Below are 23992 nucleotides of genomic sequence, written 5' to 3'. Positions count from 1 at the left end.
TAAAACCTCAACCTGAACAATAGCTTTTTTTCTTCTAAAAGCAGTGTATCCAAGGTATTTCTCTGAGGTCTGTCATATACCATTGTTGACCCCATGTAAAAACTGGGTACCTTGAAATTGCCATTCTTATGCTTCCAAGCTGATATACTGTAGGTAAGCCAAGCCTTTAGGTTACACACACACATGTAATTTCTTTGCCTCTCTTATTTGATGACCTCACTGTGATTGCAGCTACTTTTATTTCTTAGCCAACTAGTGTCAGTGAAGACCTCATGTTTTATCAAAGCCAAATTACCATTAGTCATGGTTGGCCCATGCCTGTAGGCAACCACACTTCCTTCCCCCTCCCCCAACCATCTCCAGAAATACAGTCATATCATGTACCGCCATGGCCAAAAATTCTGAGAATGACATAAATGCATTTCACAAAGCCTCCTGCCTCAGTTTTTTAAGATGGCAATCTGCATATACTCCGGAATGTTATGAAGAGTGATCAAATGAATTGCAATTCATTGCAAAGCCCCTCTTTGCCATGAAAATGAACTTAATCCCATAAAAAACATTTCCACTGGATTTGTGAAGAATGCTTCAGGGCACCCAGGACCATCTCCTACAGTTGATTCTGCTGTGGGATTGGGGTACCACCAGTGCAGAGCTTGTCCAAGAATGGCAGCAGGCAGGTGTTAGTGCATCTGCATGTACAGTGAGGAGAAGACTTTTGGAGGATGGCCTGGTGTCAAGAAGTGCAGCAAAGAAGCCACTTCTCTCCAGGAAAAACTTCGGGGAAATACTGATATTCTACAAAAGAATTATTATTCTACAAAAGTAGAATGATATTCTACTATAGCATGGAGGACTGGGGTAAAGCCATTTTCTTTTATAAATCCGCTTTCCTATTGTTTGGGGCATCTAGAAAAAACCTTGTCAAGAGAAGAAAAGGTAAGCGCTACCATCAGTCAGGATGTGGCCCAGAAGTTGATTGACAACATGCCAGGGCGAATTGTAGAGGTCTTGAGAAAGAAGGGTCAACACTGTAAATATTAACTCTTTGCATAGACTTAATGTAAATTGTTAAAAAAAAGCCTTTGACACTGATGAAATGCTTGTAGTTATACTTCAGTATACAATAGTAACATCGGAAAAAGATCTAAAAACACTAAGCAGCAGACTTTGTGAAAATGAAATATTTGTGCAATTCTTAAACGTTTGGCTCGCGGCTGTAAGCAAATCTGTACAATCACAATGTGAGAATCTAAGCAAGGACCACTAAAACCAGAAAATGCTTTTTGCAAAAGGGAAGATCTTAACATAAGTTGTTGCTTTGGGTGACAAAGCTTATGTGCCTTTACTATATACCACTCAGGAACACAGGCCGCAATAGTGACAGCTACTGACCTCTAACCATGACGAGGTCTGTGATCCAAGCCATGGTAACATGGCATACATTCCCTTTACAATAAGTATATGTAACAATCCACCCACAGTTGGGCTTGGGTTGCACATGTATGACTGGAGTGTTTAGGAGATTGAGTTGCTCTCCATTTGCCATCTTTGGACTGCTTCTGGCAGTGTGCTGCTGCCATTTGTAGTCTACACATCCCTTGTTAATAAGTGTTTAGAGAACTCAGAACCTCCAGCCAGTGCCTGGTCATCAAATTCTGTTTTCCTATATCTGTTAGACTACTGAGTTTTTATTTGCCTCCTAAAATCCTACTTTAGAATATGCTTGTGTCCACTGCCTGTCTCAACCCTGTGCCTGTCTTTCCATGCTTTCTTCTGCTGCTGCCTGCCTCAACCTCCTGCTAGTATGACTGCTCTTCTGCCGCTTAGTCTGGTACTATGCCTCCTTTTTAACTGTCACTGCTGAACCTTGCATGACTTGTGCCCCAGGCTTCAGCAGTATAATGAAGACCTGATCCTCCATGGCTGTGCTTTGAAGTGAGCCCTCTGTGACATGGAGGGTTCAATAATACTGCTTATGTTTTTACAATTCCATAGTACATCAATACTAGATTTATACTATAGTTCAAATACATTTTCATAAAGGATTGACACTATTCATACAGTAATATTTTACATATAAGCACAAAAAATGCATCATAAATTAAAGGATATTTAATGTAATTTTAGTTGTCAGAGCTAAAAAAAAAAAAAGAAGCAGAACCAACCAATGGCAGGCACCCCAAATCTCTCATGTCATTAATATCGGTCATGGAGCATTTAAGTATTACACTGTATCAAGCAGTATATAATATACTATACTACATGAAAATCAATGTTCCTTTTATTGATAGATATCCCGCACAGTCTGATCAGATTAATCTTACTACAGTTCATTGAAAGCACTAATCCCTAAAGCATTGCATTACACAATAAAACATAATCTTCTGTTGCAAAGTATGAGCAAGGATTGGTCTGACCTCACTAGAGATGAAAATAGAGCTATAAAAATCTTTATAGATGTCTTAGGTGAATAATGCGTAATTTATAAAGCTACAACCCATGCGTCTGCCATAGTCCTCATCACTTTTAAGCCATGTGACTTTTTATTCATCTCTCAGTGGTTCTCTTCCTTGACAATAATGGTTGTTACAACAAATAATGATTGTTATAGCTCAGTGAATTCAGTTGTAGAAGGCTAATAAAGATGATACTCTCTGTGGCTGTGTTCTTACGGTAGTAGAGCAGCACAAATGGGCATACAGTATCTACAGGACAACTTTTTTAAAAGAAAATTTTTGTGTTTTGTTTTTTCATTTAAAACAAAACTATATAGTGGTAAAAGCAGATAATGCAACGCTCAAAATCAGTGTAAGCCCTTTGCAGGCTTGTGATAAAATCCACAATGGGCGCTCTGGCTCTGGTGCTCTCTTACCGGTACAGACATAAATACAAAGATTAGAGTCGGCAAGTCCAAACGTCCTTGTTGCATAAAAAAAAAGGTGAGTAAATATATACAGGGGCTCTGGCTTACAAGCCTTGATCACAGTGCTGTGATCTAGGCTTGTAAGCCGGAACGTGTGAGCCCCTGTATATTTTTCCTCACTCTTTATGCACCAATAAAGAAGCAACAAGGACGTTTGGAGTTGCCGGCTCTATTCTTTGTATTTAAAGCCATATAGTGGCAGAGTTCCTACAAGATGTCTCTAACTTACAAGCAGACTTGGATGTACTGTTACGCTTCCTTCAAATAGGTGTACTACAACATACACCTAATGAAAGGCCTGTGCAGTCACGTCAGTTGGGACACAGTGACTGCATGGACACAGCTGCTGCTCCCATGCTGACAACGGTGAGACCGTGTGCATTCAGGGCCATGCAGTGGCTGTGTCCATGTAGCCGCTACATCCCAACTGACATGAATGGGAATGCTTGCACAGGGATGCATTGAACACCTGTGCATCAGTGTGCTATGGGTAGACATGGCCCTCATATGGGGTGTACACTATAGTACACCTGTGTGAAAGAGGCCCTTCATAGGGCAACAACATGGCAAATGAAGCTTAAAGTTGATAAATGTAACTTTAAAAAAAAAAAAAAAAAAAGTGCTTTTTAGCTAAATGCATGGGTACATCATTCAATCTAGGGGAGTAAAACCGGGTAAATCAATAATGAAGTAGAATCTGTGTGTGAATACCCACCAGTGTCATTAGTCCCCCCTCATTTCTCCTTTCTGTTCCCTTTCTCTGACCTAAACTAGCCCACCCTCCCTCTCCCCAGATGTATACTGACCTGAATTTGAGAGCCAACTAGAATTCCCTTAAAGTGGTTGTAAAGGCAGAAGGTTCTATTCTATGCAGTAGGGCTAAAAATCTCCTGCATACACCCTCCCCCACAGGCCCCCCTAACATACCTGAGCCCGATCTTGATCCAGTGATATGCACGAGAGCCAAGGCTCCCATAGCAAGTGGCTTGCTTTAGAGGCACTCGGTGGGGGGTGGAGCCAAGTTTTTTTTTTTTTTTTTTTTTTTTTAAAGCTTTAAAAACATTTTAATGTCCTGGTCAATTTGAGAATAAGATTTTTGAAACAGGACTCTAAAACAAAAAGTCAAACATATACCAAACATACCAAAGGATTGACAGACCTTCCCTTGGATGCCAATTAATAAATGTATAGAGGTGCAGATAAATTTGACGTTTAATCAAGAGCACAGAAAACTTCAAAATATTCTGGCCCATAATTGTAATTTACTTGTGTTATGACCCCCTACTGTACTGTGACCCTCATTTTTTAAATGTTTTTACAAATGAACGAGGAAAGAAGAGTTTAGTCAATAGTGAATTAAAGAAGAAGCCTCACTTAACATTTTTTTGTGTTCTATTCCCCGGAGGGGCTGTTTGTCAAAGCAGCCATCTCCTTGCTAGTTGAGTTATCAAGCGGTTGTTGAAGGAAGAGGGTTGCCCTGTCTGACTGCACACTTAGCCTTAGATAGCGCCTAGGACGACAAGACAAATTACTACCTGTACCTTGTCCCCTGAGGAACAAAACACAATAACAAAAGTGGAAGTGAGACTTTTTTTATTATACCAAAAAAACAAAAACATTTTTACTATACATACACTATAAGCGTATGTATAGTCAAAATGTTTTTTTTTTTGGTATAATAAAAAAAAAAAAAACTCACTTCCACTTTTATTATTGTGGATAAGCATATGTATAGTCAAAGTGTTTTTTAGGGGGTTTTTGATGTGGAAGGATTGTAACATGTGGCACGTTATTTTTATGCAGATGTGTACCATTTGGAAAAAATCACTTCACTTTTTGCCATAGAGATACAATAGGAAATAAGGAGAACTCCCCTCTTAGCCCTTGTACACACAGTTGGAGATTCCGACGGAATGTTTCCCATCGGACCGTTTTGTCGGATATTCCGACTGTGTGTGGTCTACATCGGACTGTTTCTGTCGGAATATCTGACGGACCAAGTTTTCCAACTTGCCGGTAAAATTTTCCGACAAAATGCTCCTATCGGACATACTCTGATCATGTGTAGCCTACTCCGACGGACAAAGTGCCACGCATGCTCAGATCAAATTCCTAGACCAAAGCTATTGGCTACTAGCCTGAACGTAGTCCCGTCGTAACGAAATAACGTCATCACGTTATGTACAATCGGATTTTCCGACAACTTAGTCCGACCGTGTGTATGCAACAACACTTCCGGACCTCTTCCGGAATTAATCCGTCGGAATTACTCCAACGGATTTGGTTGTCGGAATCTCCGACTGTGTGTACAAGGGCTTAGACAGTTGTCCCAAAAGCTTAATTAGTAGATTTCCTCTTAACTGTTGTTCTGGTGAGCTGTAAAGTTTTACGTTTGCCCTCATGTTCTTTCTTGGTTACCGGTACAAATAGAGGAATCTCTATGTGAAGCTAGCTAATGGTGAGACAGAAGTAAAAAATTGACAGGAAGGTTGAGTACTAATATTGGGTAATAGGACATCATGTTTAAATTAAACATTCTGTTGATTGCACTGTGGAAGGAATGATCTATTTAAAAATATGTGATTACGAGTATTTGTGTATCGAGCATATAAACACTTTAAATGTCCTAATCTTATGCCCATCGGTACAATATGGCAAGCATGTCCTGTACCATAAATTACATTTATGTTACCTGGTAACTATAAGAATATAGCTTGTACAACATGTCACTCACACACACACACACGCACACACACGCACACACATGCACACACGTATATAGCAAATTAAAAATGTTTTTTTTATCTTGCTGAAGTTTAACAAGCTTGTGAAAGGGTATTTTTACAGTCATGTGGCATATTATATAATATAAGAGACTGGTTGCGTATGTGCTCAGCAGATTGAAACAACATTGCAAACCTGCTATTACCACTTTCAATAATAATAAGTAATTACAGTTACATAATCAGAAATAAATCAGCAGGTGATTTTAGCAGGAACTACAATGACAAGCCTGGCAGAACTCCAGGTACTGTATTCAGGTTGTGCTGAAGCTGATTTTATGTTGACACTAGACACAGCTCAGAGTTTCTGCCATCCAAGCTAAACATTTTTCAGGTAGTAAAAAACAAAAACAAACAAACATTGAAGGAACAATAGTATCTGGAGAAACAAGAGCCATGTCAACTCAAAGCATAAACAATATTTCATTTTTACCCATTTACTATAGTACATTAGCATTGATTTTTGCAAGGAACGTGGATGTTATAAATGAAACCAGCCCAAAACTGATTTCAGTTTTGGATTATTGTTGACGATCTTAGCCAGTCACCCTCATTAGCCTAAAGCAGGGTCTCCAAACTTTCTAAACAAGGGGCCAGCTTATCAGACTTCAGGGGCCCGAAGTGTGGCCAGTGGGACTAGAAATTTGACTGGCATCAGTGGGAGTGAACATCACCACATTTGGCATTAGTAGGAGGAACAGTGCCACATTGTGGTTGCCAATGGGAGAAATAGTGCCGCATTGTGGGTGCCAGTATGAGAAATAGTGCCCCAAGGGCCAGATAAAGACAAGCAAAGGGCCACATCTGGCCTGGGGCGGCAGTTTGGAGACCACTGGCCTAAAGGATTGCATTTTTACTTTAACCACTTAAACTGGCCACAGATGGATTGGAATTCTGCCAGTTCAGCAGGTACCGTCCAAAACATCGATCCTTCTACGGCCTCTCCCATTTGAGAGGAGTCGACCTAGTGATCAACTGCTCTCAAATAGGACTGTTGGAAAATTTGTGTTCAATTAGAGCACGCAACCAATCGGCTGCAGTGCTGATCAGTTTATTATGGTCCCGCTGTCAGAATTCAATAGCACTGCGGGGAGGATTCCTGCATCCACCTCAAATGTGTAGATGGGGGAATACATTTTTATGGCCAGCATTCATTTTCTATGTATTGTATATCATTGAGAATGCATGGAATTATCGGTAAAATTTGCCAATGAACTGAACAAGGACACTTTAATACTTTAGATGAGCAATAAGCACTAGAAAGTGAAGCAGACGCACTTATTACACTCTTAATATTGTGCGTCTAGAAAATCTCTGTGCAACAGGAATGTGCACGGTGTCCTATTTTGGCATTCAAGTGCAGGAATCCCTATAGCAAACCTGTCAGAATGAAAAAAATTCGCAACATCTAACCCCCCCCCCTCCCCCATGAGTGCCATTCAATGTGATTGCTGGTGACATTGCAGAAGGAGGCAGCAGGTACTGGAGCTGTGAGTTAGAAGGGGTAAAACAACTTTAGACACTGGAGAATGCCTTGGATGGGGAAGGGCTAGTAGTTTTCTTTTTTTTTTTAATTAGGGCAGCTTTCTTTTAATGTTGCTAAATGTCAAATTTCAAGTGGCAGACTGAAAAATGATAGCACAGGTTTAGTGAAATAGAAAATCATTTATAAATGTAAGCACTTTTAAATGCCACCCTTGCCTTCCCCATTATGCATATATTCCGATTTAGCCACAGGATTTGCGGTTTGGCTTTTTGCAAGATTAACAATCTGGTACAATCCAAACCTGCATCTACTTCAAGAGTGGATAGTGGCACCTGCACACCTTCCCCTCACTCCCGGTCTTGTGACCCACCCCTCCCATCCTAAAACAGAATATAACAATGTCTTTCTTCATTGACGCACCTTAATTGGAATGAGCATAATCCTATAACCTTCTCACTTCATATCCACACAGACCCTGGGAGACTTTTAGACACTTACTTAAATCAGCCATTGGATTTATGTCAACGGTAGAACTTCCCCTCAAACATGCCTTCATAGCTGTAGGTTTTTTAGTCATACAAAACTCTGAGTAATTAGAATATGAAAACCTTCAATATCAGTGGAATCTCCCCTACATCCCACATGAAGCACCATTCAATGGGTGTCTGTGGATTGATTGAGAGTGGCCTGACCTCATCAAACATTATTTGTGTATAGTCCCAAAGAACTCAAAAGGACAACTATAAGCCCTTGTACACGCGGTCGGAGATTCTGTCGGAATGTGTCTGATCGGAGCGTTTTGTCGGATATTCCGACTGTGTGTGGTCTGCATCGGACTGTTTCCGTCGGAATATCCGTCGGACCAACTTTTCCAACTTGCCGGAAATATTTACCGTCAAAATGCTCCGATCGGACATACTCCGATCATGTGTAGAGAATTACGATCGGACAAAGTGCCACGCATGCTCAGATCAAATTCCTACACCAAAGCTATTGGCTACTAGCGTGAACATAGTCCCGTCGTAACGAAATAACGTCATCACGTCGGATTTTCCGACAACTTGGTCCGACCATGTGTATACAACATTTTCGGATAAAATCCGTCTGACAAAATCCGACGGATTTGGTTGTCGGAATCTCCGACCGTGTGTACAAGGGCTTAGAGTTCTTTGCTTTATTGTAGAAGGTATTCATTCATATATGGCTATCAAGTGAAAGTACTTTATGATGGGAGATTCTGGATAAAATATGCCTAGATTATCTGGAAGTTAAATTCAAAAATGTACATAGTGTATAGCTAGCTATACATAGATTAGGTCCTGTTGATTGATGATTCAATATTTTTTTTTTGTAACATTATTGTGTCATGCATTTTTTGAGCATGTATGTATGTATGTCTTTGTGTACAATATATCACACAAATATTATTTTGTTCGTTCTTGGCTGACAACCACCTTAAGAATCTACAAGAGTATTTTTGTTATTGTGTGTGCGTGTATGTGTGTGTGTATATTATATATATATATATATATATATAAAAAATTTGTGTACCCAGCCTTCTACTATGTAGCACCTGCAAATTCTTATACTAACTAGTTTAAAAACTGATGCTTTTTACTTCCACGCTGATGTATTTGTGCTCCCATTCCTTCCTAAAAATCATCCATCCACACAACCATCACAAGCCCATATTTTTGATCTACCCAGCCTTCAGAATTTCAAACCCAACTAAACCAAACCCAAATAAAAGTGAGCTAATTTATTTTTTATTTAATTTAACTTCAGAGTTTAAATAAAGCTAATAAAGCTTTGTTTTGTGTTTTTTTTTTTTTTATAAAATAACACACATGCTATACTTACCCGCTCGGTGCAATGTTTGTGCACAGAGCAGCCCTAATCCTCCTGGCTCTTACTTCCACCGAGTGCCCACCTCAGCAAGCCGATATGGGGTTGCTCATGTGGGCTTGCTCCCGGGCCGCCCTGTCTGCGTCTATTGGCACAGAGATTGTGGCTCAGCCTTATCCTTCATCACAGGATTTGATTGAAAGCAGCAGGAACCAATGAATGTTTCCTGCTGCTGTCAATCTTCCCAGTGAGGAATGAGAGAACTGCTGCTCTCATGCACAGTGCTGGATCGGGAATGGACTCAGTTAAGTATATGGGGGAGTTTGGGGGGCCTTGTTCTTGTGACACAGATGTATTTTTTACTTTTTTTTTTTAAATTAAGATATGTTTATTGGGTTTTAAAGACATACAAAACAACAGAACTACAGTGGCAACCTTGTGCCTGGTCCGAAAAAAAGACGTGTAAGATTAATTACCGTCTCACACGTCTCCTGTGAGCATTTGTCAGTTAGGAAGAACACGCAATCGCACAAATGTTAGTGTCAGTAAATACAATAACTGCCAGAGAGTAGTAATTAACAGTTAGCAAAACAGACAGTCAAAATTCAGTTTAGCGGTATAGAAGTCAGTGTCGAGGGACTCGCTATCCACTTGCCCCAAACCTTGTTAAATGTCTGGACTCTTTTACGTAGCTCGAAGGTGAGTTTATACAAGGGGAGGGAGTCCTTAAAAGGGAAAGTTCACCTTTACAGAAAAATCTGTAAGGTGAACTTAAACAGGCTTACCTCCCCCGTCCCACTGACCTGGAGTGTGGCGATCCCCCGCTATGAGCCCTCGACATAATCTCCTAAATGTACCTCACCAGGAGGTATGTATAGGAGCATTCTAATTGGTCAGTGCCATCACACATGCAGCGCCGACCAATCAGAACTGAGTAGCCTGTCCTGTCACCGCAGGCAAAGAGGAGAGAAATCCCCTGACTGGTAAAGAGGCTGTATGGCCTATCAGAATGTGAGATCGCCACACTCCAAGTTAGCAGCACCGGGTGCGACGGGGAAGGGGTCCACTGTACGTTCACCTTAGGCCGCGTACACACGCGCGGACTGTTCGCCCAACCTTGTCCGCTGAACAGTGTTTGGGCGGACAGTCCGCTCGTGTGTGGGGCTTCAGCGGACAGTTTCAGCGGACAGTTGGCCGAACAAGGTCTTACGGAAATTCCGAAAAACTGTCCGCTGAAACAAGGTTTCAGCGGACTGTTCGCTCGTGTGTAGGCTTGTTCGGCCAACTAAGTCTCGCGCATGCTCAGAAAGGATTTCCACGTCGGAAGGTTGCATTGCAGTGTATAGGACGTCGTATTTTTCGTCCCGTCGTACGTGCCGTTCACGTCATCGCGCACGGTTTCAGCAAACTGTTCGTCCGTCGTGTGTGGCCATGTCCGTCCATGCTAAGTTTGAGCGGACTGTTCGCTCAAACTGTTGGACGGACAAAGTTGGGCCAACAGTCCGCGCGTGTGTACGCGGCCTTACAGATTTTCTGGACAGGACAGCAAAAGGGACTTTCTCTGATAGAAATATAGAATGCAAATAAGTCTCTTAGCATGAGAAGGAATTGTTAAACCGCCTAGAATGCCCAAGAGGCATTTCTTGGGATTCACTATATTAGGTAGATCTAGGGCAGAGGAGATAAAAGTTAATGTCTACCCAGAAGTCGTGAACCACAGGCAGGTCCAGAAACAGTGCATAAAGTCAGCAATCTAGCCACAGCCTCTAAAGCACTCAGCTGAGGGGGATAAGACCATATTATGTAGTCTGGCAGGTGTAAGGTGGGATGACATTTCAGAATGTAGAATAAATAGGGCCATTCAACACTATTGAAAGCTTTACATGTGTCAAGTGAAGCAATGACACAGGTAGGGGGGTAATTGTGTGGTTCATCCTGGTAGAATGACCTGGTATAAAGCCACACTGATCACTGTGCACGAAATTCGCAACTACTGCGTTCAGATAATTGGCCAAAATCTTAACATCTGCATTAATTAGGGAGATTGGGTGGTAAGAATCACATTTAAGGACTTTATGAGGTTTCAATAACAAAACAATAAGTGCTTCACACATAGTAGGTGGAAGGATTCCAGCCTCTTAGACTTTGTTAAATGTATGGAGAAGAAATGGGCATATTAACTGGTAAAAATGGGCATACCATTCGGCTGGAAAAACGTCCAGGCCAAGTGTCTTGTGTGCCGGTAGCTGCGAAATGGCTAGGGAGATTTCCTTATCGGAGACAGGTGCATCCAGTTCCTCTCTCATGCGATCTGAGAGGGAAGGAAGAAGCACCTGAGCCAGGTATTCACTTAAATGATTATCTGATTACTGGACTCTGGTATCATAAAGGTCTCTGTAAAAGGACAGGAAAGTCTCAACAATCTCGGAGGGTGCGTCACTAACCTGACCCATGTGAGTCAAGATCCCAGGGATAGATGTAGGAGGATGGTCAGGTCTGGTTAAATAGGCAAGCAGACGGCAAGCCTTGTTACAATTTTCAAATGTTTTTTGAGAGACATAGAGCATTTTTTTCTTGGTGAGATCCAGTAGGCAGAGCTCATATTCCCTACGGCTATGCAGCCATGAATCTGAGGCATCAGGAGTGGGGTCAGTTGCATAGGCAGACCCAGCTGCAGACATGGTCCGTTTCAGCTCCTCTGTATGCTGCTGGGTATTTTTACGCAGGGTGCCAGTAATAGTCATAAAAGTGCCCCGCAGCATAGTCTTAAATGCAGGGTCCAATAAGGGCGCACTGACACCACCCCCCCCCCCCCCCGTCTACATTCCCCCTGTACCACCTCATCCTCTAACAATTGGGAGTTTAGGTGCCACATCACGGAATTTGTACACGGGAGGAGGAGGAGGTCCACAGAAAGAGGTGCAAAAAAAATCTATGCGAGACATGGTATGAAAGGAGTTGAAGTGACAGAAATATTGGTACACATCCAGGTGCTTCCTCCGCCATAGCTCAGAGAGACCATACACCTGCATCCAATGAATAAAAGGAGGGATAGGGCCTACTACCACCCCCAAGCAGTCCACTGGAGTACTAAGACAGCATTAAAATCCCCTACACACAGCAGAGGACCATCAGGTCTAGATAGGAGCAGAAGGGATAATTTAAACAAAAATTCAGAGGAAAGCGTGGGAATTTTTCACCAATTGTGCCAGTGCCAGGAGGTGCCCACCACTATTGGGGAGGTTACAGTGCCATTTGCTGAGCTGTACTGTGCAGGATGTGGTTCAAGATGAGAGATAAGAGCCAGAGCCATGCCATCAAGCAGCCACTTGGTCTGACATAAAGCCATTCCCCACCTGTTTTTTTACCTTCATGTATAGAATGCATGAAGGTAAAAAAAAATTATGCTTTCGAGAAACTTTCATTTGTACTTCTCTTTATCTCTCCAACAGTTTATTCCATACATTCTTCTGGAGACCTCACTAAAAAGCCAACTTTTACACATTAAGTAGATTCTTTTTAAATAGATTTGGCTCCAGAAAGTAGAAACAGGAAGTTCAGTTCACAGCAATGCCAAAGACAACAGTTACACAGACAGCAATAGAAACTTGACACAGTATCTAATGCTTATCCAGTCTAGTCAAAAGTAATAAATAAAATAGAAAAATCTGAAGTTTAAATAGAGCTCCACTTTAAGGACTTTAAAATAAAAATTACTGACAAATGCGGAAAATGCTGCCAAAGACAGGTCCTTTTTTGGCTCCTAGAGTAGTAGAGGACAGGTGGCTGTGTATAGGGTAGAAATGAGTGAAAATATACATCCATCTATGTAATAATATTAATTTACATTGAACCACTGCCCATTTACTTACGGCAAATGGTCCAAGTCCTGAGTATTGGGTTTAGGTTTGACCGTCACCCTGTTGACTTCATTGTGCAATCCATCTAGCATAAACCTCAAAAACTCTTGTGCATCCTGTTGACTGAAAAGAAAAAGAGAAAGAAAGAACGGTTTAGTTTTCGGACCTATTTATGTAATCACAAGAATCCTGTATTGTACCTAACAATGTTAAAAGAGTGGTTGAATGGCTCAGATCTGAATGACATATCACATATACAAAAGCATTCTTCTAAGGGTGAGGAAACCAAAAATCATTTATGTCTAAGGCCGCGTACACACGGGCGGATTGTCTGGCCAACTTAGTTTCAGCGGACAATCCGCTCGTGTGTGGGCTTCAGCTGACTTTTTCAGCGGACAGTCTGGCGGACTAAGTCTTTCGGAATTTCCGTAATACAGTCCGTCCAAACTTGGTTTCAGCGGACAGTCCGCTCGTGAGTAGGCAAGTTGGACGGACTAAGTATGGCGCATGCTCAGAAAGGATTTACACGGCGGAAGGTTGCATTGCAGTGTATTGGACGTCGTATTTCTAGTCCCGTCGTACGTGCTGTACACGTCATCGCGCAAGCTTTCAGCGGACTGTCTGTTCATCGTGTGTGGTCAAGTCCGTTCATTTAAAAGTTGGACAGACTGTCTGTCGGATTGTCTGACGAACTTAGTTGGGCAGACAATCCGCCCGTGTGTACGCGGCCTAACTGTTCCACGATCTCTGCAAAACCCATAGAGTAACAACTTGACAACAGTTGTTGAACAGCAATGGTGAAGAAGAGTGGTGCTGCCCCTGAAATGGATTGGCTGTTATAAGACTTTTTTACCAACAATGAAAAAATTATCTTGGACCCTTTCAGCTGGTTTTGGTCTGATGCACCTTTCTATATTTAAATGGTTTGAGCAATAAAAATCCAGGGATTCTGGCTTTACAATACTCTAGTGTACAAATGATAGATCTGCATTCAGACAGTGAAACACTAACACAAAACCGTGCTGTATTACTAAGTATAAGGCTATGAGGCATAGCATGTATATGGCTGCCCCTGTGTAATTACTCACTATAAATAGAAACACGTAAAAACCTTAACTGATGTTAAAGAGGAAGGTGCATTAAAGCTGAACTGCGGTTACTTATAAAAAGCCATCAATTGCATGCAATCTTTTTTTTTTTTATCTGAAAATGTTATCCCTATTGTTATTCCATTAAAGTCTAAGTTTAGTCAAAGTAAAAAAAAAAAAAAAAAAGGCAAAGGGGACATTATTTAGAGCAGGTATGATGTGTGCCATGTGCGTCTGTCTCCTCTGTTAGCAGAAATCCCCCCTCCGTCGAACTCCCCACTGACCCCCACAGCGAGAATCTCCAAGTGTGGTGGAAGTTAAAGAGTAACTCCACTTTTGTGGGGGAAAAAAAATAGCAAATAAAGAAAAAATAATATAGCATGTACAATTGCGATACAAGTCATAATGTAATTGAATGTTTTCCAGATCGTACGATTTTCATTTAGTCATTATAGTTGTCATCCGAAAATACAATACAAATACAATACAACACATGACAACACAAATATTTTCTATCGTACGAGAATTTTCGTGACTTTATTTAGCTATTAAATTTCTACTTGCGATTATTAACCGAAAACGGTCGTACGATATTCGGATCGTGTGTACGGGCCATAAGATACAAGTCAGATTTCAGGCATCCTCTGATCTTTCCTCGTTAGTGCCCTGCAGCTGCCACAGCTGACTGATAATTATGAAACCACTCCCATAAGATCCACTTAGAACAGAGGCACAGACAAACGCACATGGATTTCTTAAGAATGGCAAAAGGTAGTAATCTGCAACAAAAGGTTTTTATCCTTGCAACTGAGGACAGGCTCTTGTCAAAAGTGCAAGACTATGCCTTCCTATTCATCCAGGTCCTCCATTCACAGAGATTGGCAGTGGCAATGTGTCCATAAGGGTGCACGAGCGCCGCCCCCTCTCTCCAGTCACCCCCTCTATCACTAATAGATAGATTCATGCATTTCATAAATCTATCCATGGTCGCCGCTGCCACTCTCTAGTCAGGCGCCCGACCTCTTTTCGGGCACTGGAATTACAGCAGCAGGGGGTGTTTATAAAACACCTGATTAGAGCCACAGGCTCTAATAGGCATCAGAAGAGGTAAACAGTGAGCGCCATGCCTGGCGCTCGCAGTTCACCCAGATGTGTTAGAAAAGTGAATGAATATTTGCTTTCCTAACACTAAACCGCTTCTCTGCTAATCAAGTACTCGGGTCTGTTACCTGTCACCTAATTGGCTGAAACAACAGGCGCTGTGATTGGATGCCTATCAGGCATCCAATCATAGGAGAGGACAGGAGGAGAGGACGGGAGAAGACATCGAGGACATGGAGGAGCATGGAGGACACCACCCGCCGCCATCACTCACTGCCCCACCAAGGTAAGTGCTGGGCAGTTGGCGGCCCCAGTGGCAGCATTCGATGGGCACAGTGGCGACGTTTGATGAGCACAGTGAGGCTGCAATTGATGATTTTTTTTCAGAATTTTTTTAGTTTGTTTGAGCCCCCCCAAAAATTTTGAGCATTAGCCGCCACTGGAGGCCGGTACTACAGCTTCTATGAATGGAACATAATCTATAATATGGAAGAGCCTGTGACTAAAAAGGTCCATTCCCTCAATTTGTAGATTAGAGGGCTGGCAGGCAGCCTGCCAGAAAAAAAGTAATTGAACACATGAAAAAAACACTATGCTTTGTGTTGTGAACTTTTAAAATTAATTTATACATGTAAATATTTTAGTGTGCATTTTCTGGGCACAGATCCACTTTAGGGGTATACTCATATTAACCTTTACACTTTGTCCCAAGGACGCAACTGGATTTAAGAGGAAATCAGCCCAAAGTGAGGTAATTGCCCTCTTAGCCCTTGTACACACGGTCGGAGATTCCGTCGGAATGTGTCCGATCGGAGCGTTTTGTCAGATGTTCCGACTGTGTGTGGTCTGCATCGGACTGTTTCCGTCAGAATATCCGTCGGACCAACTTTTCCAACTTGCCAGAAATATTTTCTGACAAAATGCTCCGATCGGACATTCTCCGATCATGTGTAGAGAATTCCGATCGGACAAAGTGCCACGCATGCTCAGATCAAATTCCTACACCAAAGTTATTGGCTACTAGCATGAACGTAGTCCCGTCGTAACGAAATAACGTCATCACGTCGGATTTTCCGACAACTTTGTCTGACTGTGTGTATACAACAGTTTCGGACAAAATCCGACGGATTTGTTTGTCGGAATCTCCGACCGTGTGTACAAGGGCTTAGAAAATGTCCCCATTGGAAGAATTCCCCGTACATTTTGCTCTAGGCACAATGCTAAAAATCTGGGATTTCCCTTTACTCTGAACTGTGAACAATGACTACTAGTACAAATAAAGGAGTGAATCTTCCCAATGGGGACACAAACATCAAAACATGATAGACTGTTTTAACCTTGCCCACTCTATACAAAACTAGAAAAAAAATAGTTTTGCCTAGAGAAACACTAATACATGTAAAAATTTGGGGATAGCGTAGGGGGGGGGGGGGTCCAGGTCCAAAATTTGTACAAGGGCTCGCACAGCTTTGTGGGTAAAGTGGTTGTAAAGACTGAATATTTTTTACCTTAAAAAATCTTCAGTATTCAGCCCCCCCCCCCCCCCAAAACTTACCTGACCCTGATCCAGAGATGTTCACAAGAGCAGCTGCTCTCTGCCTCCTTATTGGCTCAGAGACAGCAGCGGAAGCCATTGGCTTCCGCTGCTGTCAATCACAGCTAGTGAGGAGGGAGCAAGGGTGGTGTAGAGCTCCGTTCTGTGTGTCTTATGGAAAGACACAGTGGGGCTCAGGAGCATGCATGCACGAGTGTCCCCATAGCATGTGGCTTGCTATGGGGGCACGCAGCAGAGGGGAGGAGCCCAGAGCACTGGGACCCAAGAAGTGGAGGGCTGCTCTGTGCAAAACCACTGCACAGAGCAGGTAAGTACAACATGCTAATTGTTACAAAAAAATAAAAAAAGGCTTTAATATCACTTTAAGCCACTGTGCCCAAACAGACCTACTTTATATATCTCCAGTAAAAACGAAACATTATCCAAGAGTTGGCACCAAAAATGACTCTAAGGCCATCCATAGATGGAGCGAATTTCTTTCCTGCAACCACAGATGCTGCTGAACTGGCTAAGACTCGACCATCCATAGCTGGCTTTACATAAATTATACATGAAAACTTCTCTGTAATGTTGGTGCTATATATGAAAGAAATGAAAAAAGCAGTGACAAGGGTATATATACAGTGCACACAGGCGTGTACACCTATCCACATACATACACTATATTATCAAAAGTATTTGGACACCTGCCTTTACAAGCACATGAACAACATCCCAGTCTTAGCCCCCGTACACACGGTCGGAGAATCCGTCGGAATGTGTCCTATCGGACCATGTTTTCGGATAATCCGACTGTGTGTGGTATGCATCGGACTGTTTCCGTCAGACCAAATTTTCCAACTTGTTGGTAATATTTTCCGACAAACTGGTCCGATAGGACATACTCCGATCATGTGTAGAGAATTCCGATCAGACAAAGTGCCACGCATGCTCAGATCAAATTCCTACATCAAAGCTATTGGCTACTAGCCTGAACATAGTCCCATCGTAACGAAATTACGTCATCACGTTCTAAAAGATTGGATTTTTCGACAACTTTGTCCGACCATGTTTATGCAACAGTTTCAGACACAATCCGACGGACAAAATCCGACGGATTTGGTTGGCAGAATGTCCGACCGTGTGTACGGGGGCTTAGTCCGTAAGACACGGATGAGCGAGTTTTCTTCTACCTTTTTCTTTTCTTTTTTCTTACCTTATTGGCCTGTGTAGAGTTCCCCTGATTGTTATTTTGTACATTGCTAAAATACTGATTGCCTACTGCCAGGTGATAAATAACAAATGTGTGCTTTATTTAGTGAATTGACTTTAATGATTTATCTTATTTTTTTTTTTTGTGGTATTTACCTCACTTTGTGATATTTTACTTTGATGAATTGACTCTTATTATCTCATGTGATATTTCCCAAAAAATTGTCATGTGACCTTCATAACGCATATGGCATCCTTTATTGAATTGACCCCCCTTAAAAAATTCTCAACTGAATATTAGTTTGTAAAATGGTAAGCTGTTGCCATGCAATCACCAAATAGATATTTTACAAAGAACGTCAGCCTGTAAGACAGCTCGTAGTATGAAGCAATACAATCTCATAGCTGACCCACATGTAATTTAATGATTATGCTGGATAGTAATTATAGAGATTTAAAATAAAATGTATGTACCGCCTAATAGGCAGGGCTGTTACCATTTCATAAAGTACTTATGCAACAAAAGATTACAGTTCAAAAGTTAGCAGCTAATTGAATACCAGTATTAAACACAAAATATTCCTTTGTATAGTACATTTAAAGTCCAACTCCAGATATTTTTGTGTAGCCTTTAGTAGAGGGGGAACAGTTAAAATTTAGGTCAGGTTTTAATTAATGATTTTACATTTGTGACCCCATTAGGAAGGTTTTTTTCCTCTCATTTTCTGTTCCTGTGAGGACAGTATAAGTAATGCAGGGGGAAGGTGGTCATCACCAGGTCAGGGCGGCACAAACAGCGACAAAAATATTGTTGCAAGTTCTAACCTTTTTTCCACTCTGATAAAACAAGGTGAAAGATCTCCCATCACTTCCTGTTCTGAAAAGAAGTATGGGGAAATCTCTCCATAAGGGGATACAGATAGCAGTAAAAACCTGACAGACGCTCAAACTGTTCCCCACTCGATCCAACACAAAAGGAAATGAGTTGGGCTCTAAATACCACTGCACAACATTGCTTTGTGGTCATGGATCTGATTATATTGATGAATCTCTTACTTGTATCCCATAAAACGTGGTGCATATCTCTGTATCTGACTTTTGAATTCCATGGGGCTCACAACCTCATTGACTGAACTTGTCCACATTGCTTGAAGCAGACGGGCAAACTCTAGGAAAGATAGTAAAGGGAGAGAAAGTGATCAGTTCCAAAGTGCTTTAGGAAAGATAAGGATTTTTATTACTGACTTTTCAGTTCACCAGAAGTGACATGAACATTGCATTTATGGCAAGATCAACTGCTATTTTCTGTACTTGCTGGAAATGCTCTTTGCCTGGAAAAAGGAAATTAATGCAGCCACCACATCTAAGGACTGGTAAACTGCAATATATTACATTTTCTTTTTAGAGTTTTTTAAACAACCTCATCAGGGTAGCAAAAGATCCATAAAATAAGGTGTCCTGAAAGAGAAAAGCTCATACTCACCTCTCTGATGGTCTAGGTTTCTTACCACCAATCCATTCGAGTGTTGCAACCTTCATCAGTCTCCTTGGGACTCAACACTTCCAGGAGTGTCAGGTGCCTCTGCCAACCATCACATGTTGTGGTTCCATTCTTTGACCCCGTATGCACTGCTAAATCCTGTGGGAGGATGGAACCACAGTAAGCGAAGGGACATTCGACAATCCCAGATCTCTTGAATGCCAAAGAGAGTAATGGAGGCTGAATTGCTAAAACGGAGCATAAAATTGAAAACTTGGCCACCAGAGTGGTGAATGCTAGCGTTCCTCATTTACAGGGCACTTTCTTTAGTCAGTTTTAGGAACTCCTACCAGCAAGTAGAAAGATTCAATTAGTCAAATGTGAATGCTTTAAATAAAGTTTAGTACAGTCCATTCACTTTCATTTGTATAGTGCTTCCAGGTCAGCCCGGGGTTGTACAGTAAGGCATCTTTTACAGAGGCAGCAGTAAAATCAGGCAGATGAGCTGCAGTTTCAGAGCTGGAAGAGACTGTTCACATGCCGCAGCCATGGCAAATTTAAGGCAGCATGCCAAGTTGACAGGTGGCACCACCCATCAAACTCAGACAGACAGACATTCAGGTCATGGAGCCACCCTGCAATTGCGAACAAAATTCTTGGCTCATGGCTGAGGTACATTAGCCCTGTTATGAATTGCTCTTTGGAAAAAAGTGAAAAAACCAAACAAAGGCATTAAGGCTGAAGTAGGATCTCCTCCTGAATGTGTCACCATGGCACCGCTTAGCCCCACCATTGTGCATCACTTTTCAGAACATGGACTAATGTGAACCTAGCCATTGTCTTGGTTCACATATGTCTGATGTAGCAGTGCATCTTTTTTTTTCATTACCATGCATAGGCATAGTGCAGCCCAATCATTTGAATAAGCTGCCCACCTCATTTAGATCATACCGACTTTTTTCTAAACTGACTCACAAAAAAACATGCAGTACTATGGCGGTCAATTTCACGTGCATGTTAGCAAGGTGTGTTGAGGGGTTACTAAGGATTAATGGCACCACCATGCCATTAATCCTTAATAACATCGCTTTTTCTTTGTGTGTGTGGTGGGAACTTGCGATTTTACATGCGTTCTTGCATTGCACAATTGTGAACCTAGCCATAGTAAGGCTGAAAAACCTTATGTTCATCAAGTTGCCTATTTCACAATTCCTGCGGTTTTGGTCCAGAGGAAAGACAATCAAAAGGAACTGTTGCCTATGATGGCACATAGGAGGAAAGAATCCTATCTGACCCCCTTAAAGTTCAGTATCCTGGATAGAATTATTAGATATTATTAGCTGCAAGAAAATCATGCAGTCCCTTTTTAAATGACATTATTAAAAATTGTGCTAACTGTATAGAACTCCTGCCTATACTGAAAATTCCTTCTCCTATGGCCCCTTGTCCTTTTACAGTCTTTGGGATAAAAGATTATTATAACAAATCTTTACATTACCCTTAAACATTTTAAATATTTAATTTTTAAGCTGAATGTACCAAATTCACAAATCTTTCATTGTAAATGAGATAGTCCATCCCTTTTAATATTTAATGGTCCACATTGGAACACTCCTAAAACTACTTTGTCCTTACTACAATATGATGCCCTAGGTTTTTAAAAATTTAGATGTGGATTTAAAAGTGATCTATACACAGGCAATAACATTTTAGCGTAGCATGTTATAGCTAAATTTTTAGGCATGCAAAGATTTTGTTTGATTATGCAACTTCTACTTGACAATGAGAAGTGCTGCTAATTATTAACCAGCAGCAAGTAAAACCGGATCTGCTTTGAATATAGGGCCCATTCACACCAGGGCAATAAGCTGTGGTGTGTTTTTATTTCATATGTTAACATGTGATACGTTAAAGCAGCCCTACAAATGCACAACTGATCTAAAATTATTTCAGCTGCATTTTTTTTTTCCCCACACAACGCATGGCTGTACTGTATGTTACTGTGCAATGTAATGCAGATGTGTTGTGAAGGTAAGTTGCCATTAAAGATGAATTCTCTGCATTTTCATGCTCACTAAAACTGGACACTATGTCCTGTAGTTTGCATTGAGATATGTTGCAGTGGTTCTTCACATTGGTACACATGTAATTTTTTTCCTTACTATGCATTCTAAGCATTTCCTGTGTGTGGTTTCTTATGATTTCCTTCCCCTTTTGACACCGATCACTCAAGAAATCTTTGGAACATATTAACTCTGTAGTAGTTTCAATAGTGCGTCGTGTGATTCTAATTCTAAGGTCACAGCTGCCCTCCCATGTGCAGAAATGCAAGTGCAGACTATGGGGTTGATTTATTAAAGGCAAATCGACTGTGAACTTTGCAAGTGCAGTTGAACTCCTTTTCCTTGGGAAATGTAATGTGGTAAAGCTTTGCTTGGTAAACAATAACCAATTGGGTGCAAAGAAAAAAAAAAACATATTTTTTGCTTGCACATGAATGCATGATGGATATCAGTAGAGCTTTACCACATTTGCTAAGCTCTGGGAAAAATTAGTGCAACTGCACTTGCAACGTGCACAGTCTATATTCCTTTAGTAAATCTACCTCACTGTGCTTAGGGGTTATAATATAATAGAAAATCAATGCTAATAAGCAACAATTCTAAAGTGCAGAAAAAGGCTGTGACTTTGTGCAATTATACTGTGGCTCAGGGTTCACAGAGATCAAAAATTGACAGCAGCCTTCAAAAATACACTGTAGTGGGTATGCATTGGTACGTGTTGCTTTTTTAAATTTTTTTTTTTTTTAATGCTTCCAACGACTTGAACAGACCTTAAAAACTCTGGAAAGTGCAGGTAGCTTCAAACAAACAGTAAATATTTTTCCCATAACTTCAAGTTTCCCTAACAGGATCATTTATTCTTCTCTAGCCTTTTTCTGCACCTTTGGGTATTTAGGTCTCACTGCTTGCTGTTTAATTCACCCCATTCATTCTTATATCTGCGAAACAGAGGCGATGTGCAATCTCGCAATGTACCATCTACACCTACTCTAGCCTTCATGTCTGGCTCCAAACTTAATCCCATAAACCTACCACCCCTGATCCTTTATACAGATTCCTCTCCATCACTCTGCCTCCTGCCATGTCTTCTCTGTATATGCATGTATTTGTTATGTATATATTCCTTTTGTTTGAACCATATAAAGTTGAGTTTAAAGTTTTACATATAGCAACACTGCATGTATTGCTAGGTGTGTCAATGAGTCATAACACATTCTATCCTAAATTCAGGTTTAACATCGATCTTTTAGCAAATAGGTGTGTCTTTGTTTGGATATACCTGATTTTGTATGTGATTCATATCAAAGGCTACAACAATGCAACGAGAGCATCCCATATAAAACTGTGCTCAGGTCTTGTAAACCTTTAACCTATAGCCTTGGAAAATCAACAGAATTCGTCATAATCATCACCTAGCAACTTAGACAAATCTAAGCATGCTGCTACGAAATGCAGGCCAACGTAATTCTCTTTTATATGTATGCAAATAACTGAATATGTGGAAAAAATACTTATATACAGCATGAAGCATGATGAGTAAAGATAGCTATAAGAATGTAGGAAAAAATATACAATTTTATTCCACCTAAAACAAAGTTTGGATAAAGTAGGGAAGGTCTTTAGGATCTTGACAGGGATTTCCCATTCCTAGCATAACTGATACAGGCTAAGCATAGCTTTCCATGCAAGCTTCTATTGTCACTGTCCTAAATTATTTTTCTGTTTATTCCTCAGAAGAAACCACAAGCCATATAAAAATTCTGTGTAAATATATACAGCAACTTGTGATAGCGCAAGTTCAGCTTAAAGACATAAAGACAACTCCCTAGGGGGGGCCCTTTGCCTGCTCTCCCTTTACCTCTTCCCTTCCCTTTCCCTTTCTGCCCCCGCTGTGTATGCACCTCGTCCTCTTCACTTCTTTCTCATCTCTACCCTTCCTATTCTACCCCCGCAGCCCCTCTGCCCTGACTTGAGCTCCTAACTAGGCATTCCCCTTAGTATACCTGCTACCCTCCGCAGCCTTCCAGTCTCCCAGCACTCTTGGTATTGTCCTCCGTTGGGGTACAAAACAGCCACCTCTGCTAAATTTTTTCTTTCTCCCTGACTAAACCCAGAATTTCAACCTAACTCTGGGTAACGTTATGGAGGATTATCCATCCCTTGTTTGCTATGCACTCTCTTTTAACCCGGCGTGTTTTTTTCACATGCTTTAGCTTTTTCATTGTACTTCTTATTCATATGTACTTTGCACTTTCACGTATGCCTTTCTATTGAAACTTTTATTCTTTCAATAAATTACCTGAACAAGCAAAACATAAGTTCAACAATCATGATAAAGGAATCGGTGTTCTCTGTTCTAAATGGTAGATATAAATACTTTTTGCAGGCTGCGATTTTGTAACTTTGACGCAAGTAACAAAGAAAAATACTGCAGCCACAGCTGACCCATGCCAGATATTTGTGAACACAGTCAACAACTTTACAAGCACCAGGTTTCATATGATTGTGTGTGATCTCTGATCCATCATCTGCATCTACAAAGTAGATGCAGACCTTGAATAGTGCCTGAACAAATATTTATAAAACCTGAACAAACCCTATGTAGGTTAGTAAG

The 23992-nt window shown here is 41.1% G+C and overlaps 1 protein-coding gene across 1 annotated transcript in view; it reads right to left on the bottom strand.

Annotated features, from left to right (window-relative positions):
- The window catches only part of LOC143934083 (ubiquitin carboxyl-terminal hydrolase 2-like), a 66323-nt gene that overhangs the window by 18789 nt on the left and 23542 nt on the right, over window positions 1-23992 (bottom strand). The window contains exons 4-5 of the mRNA XM_077457391.1: window positions 18892-19003; window positions 12913-13023 (exon numbers count right to left, since the gene is read on the bottom strand). Coding sequence (XP_077313517.1) covers window positions 12913-13023; window positions 18892-19003 — 223 coding nt within the window. The remainder of the gene's footprint in view (window positions 1-12912; window positions 13024-18891; window positions 19004-23992) is intronic.

Source organism: Lithobates pipiens, unplaced genomic scaffold (assembly GCF_037356315.1).
Source record: "Lithobates pipiens isolate NorthernLeopardFrog02 unplaced genomic scaffold, aLitPip1_a1.2 Scaffold_27, whole genome shotgun sequence".
Classification (NCBI taxonomy): Eukaryota; Metazoa; Chordata; class Amphibia; order Anura; family Ranidae; genus Lithobates; species Lithobates pipiens.
Note: the sequence above shows the minus strand (reverse complement) of the source record. Positions and strands in the feature narration are given on the sequence as shown.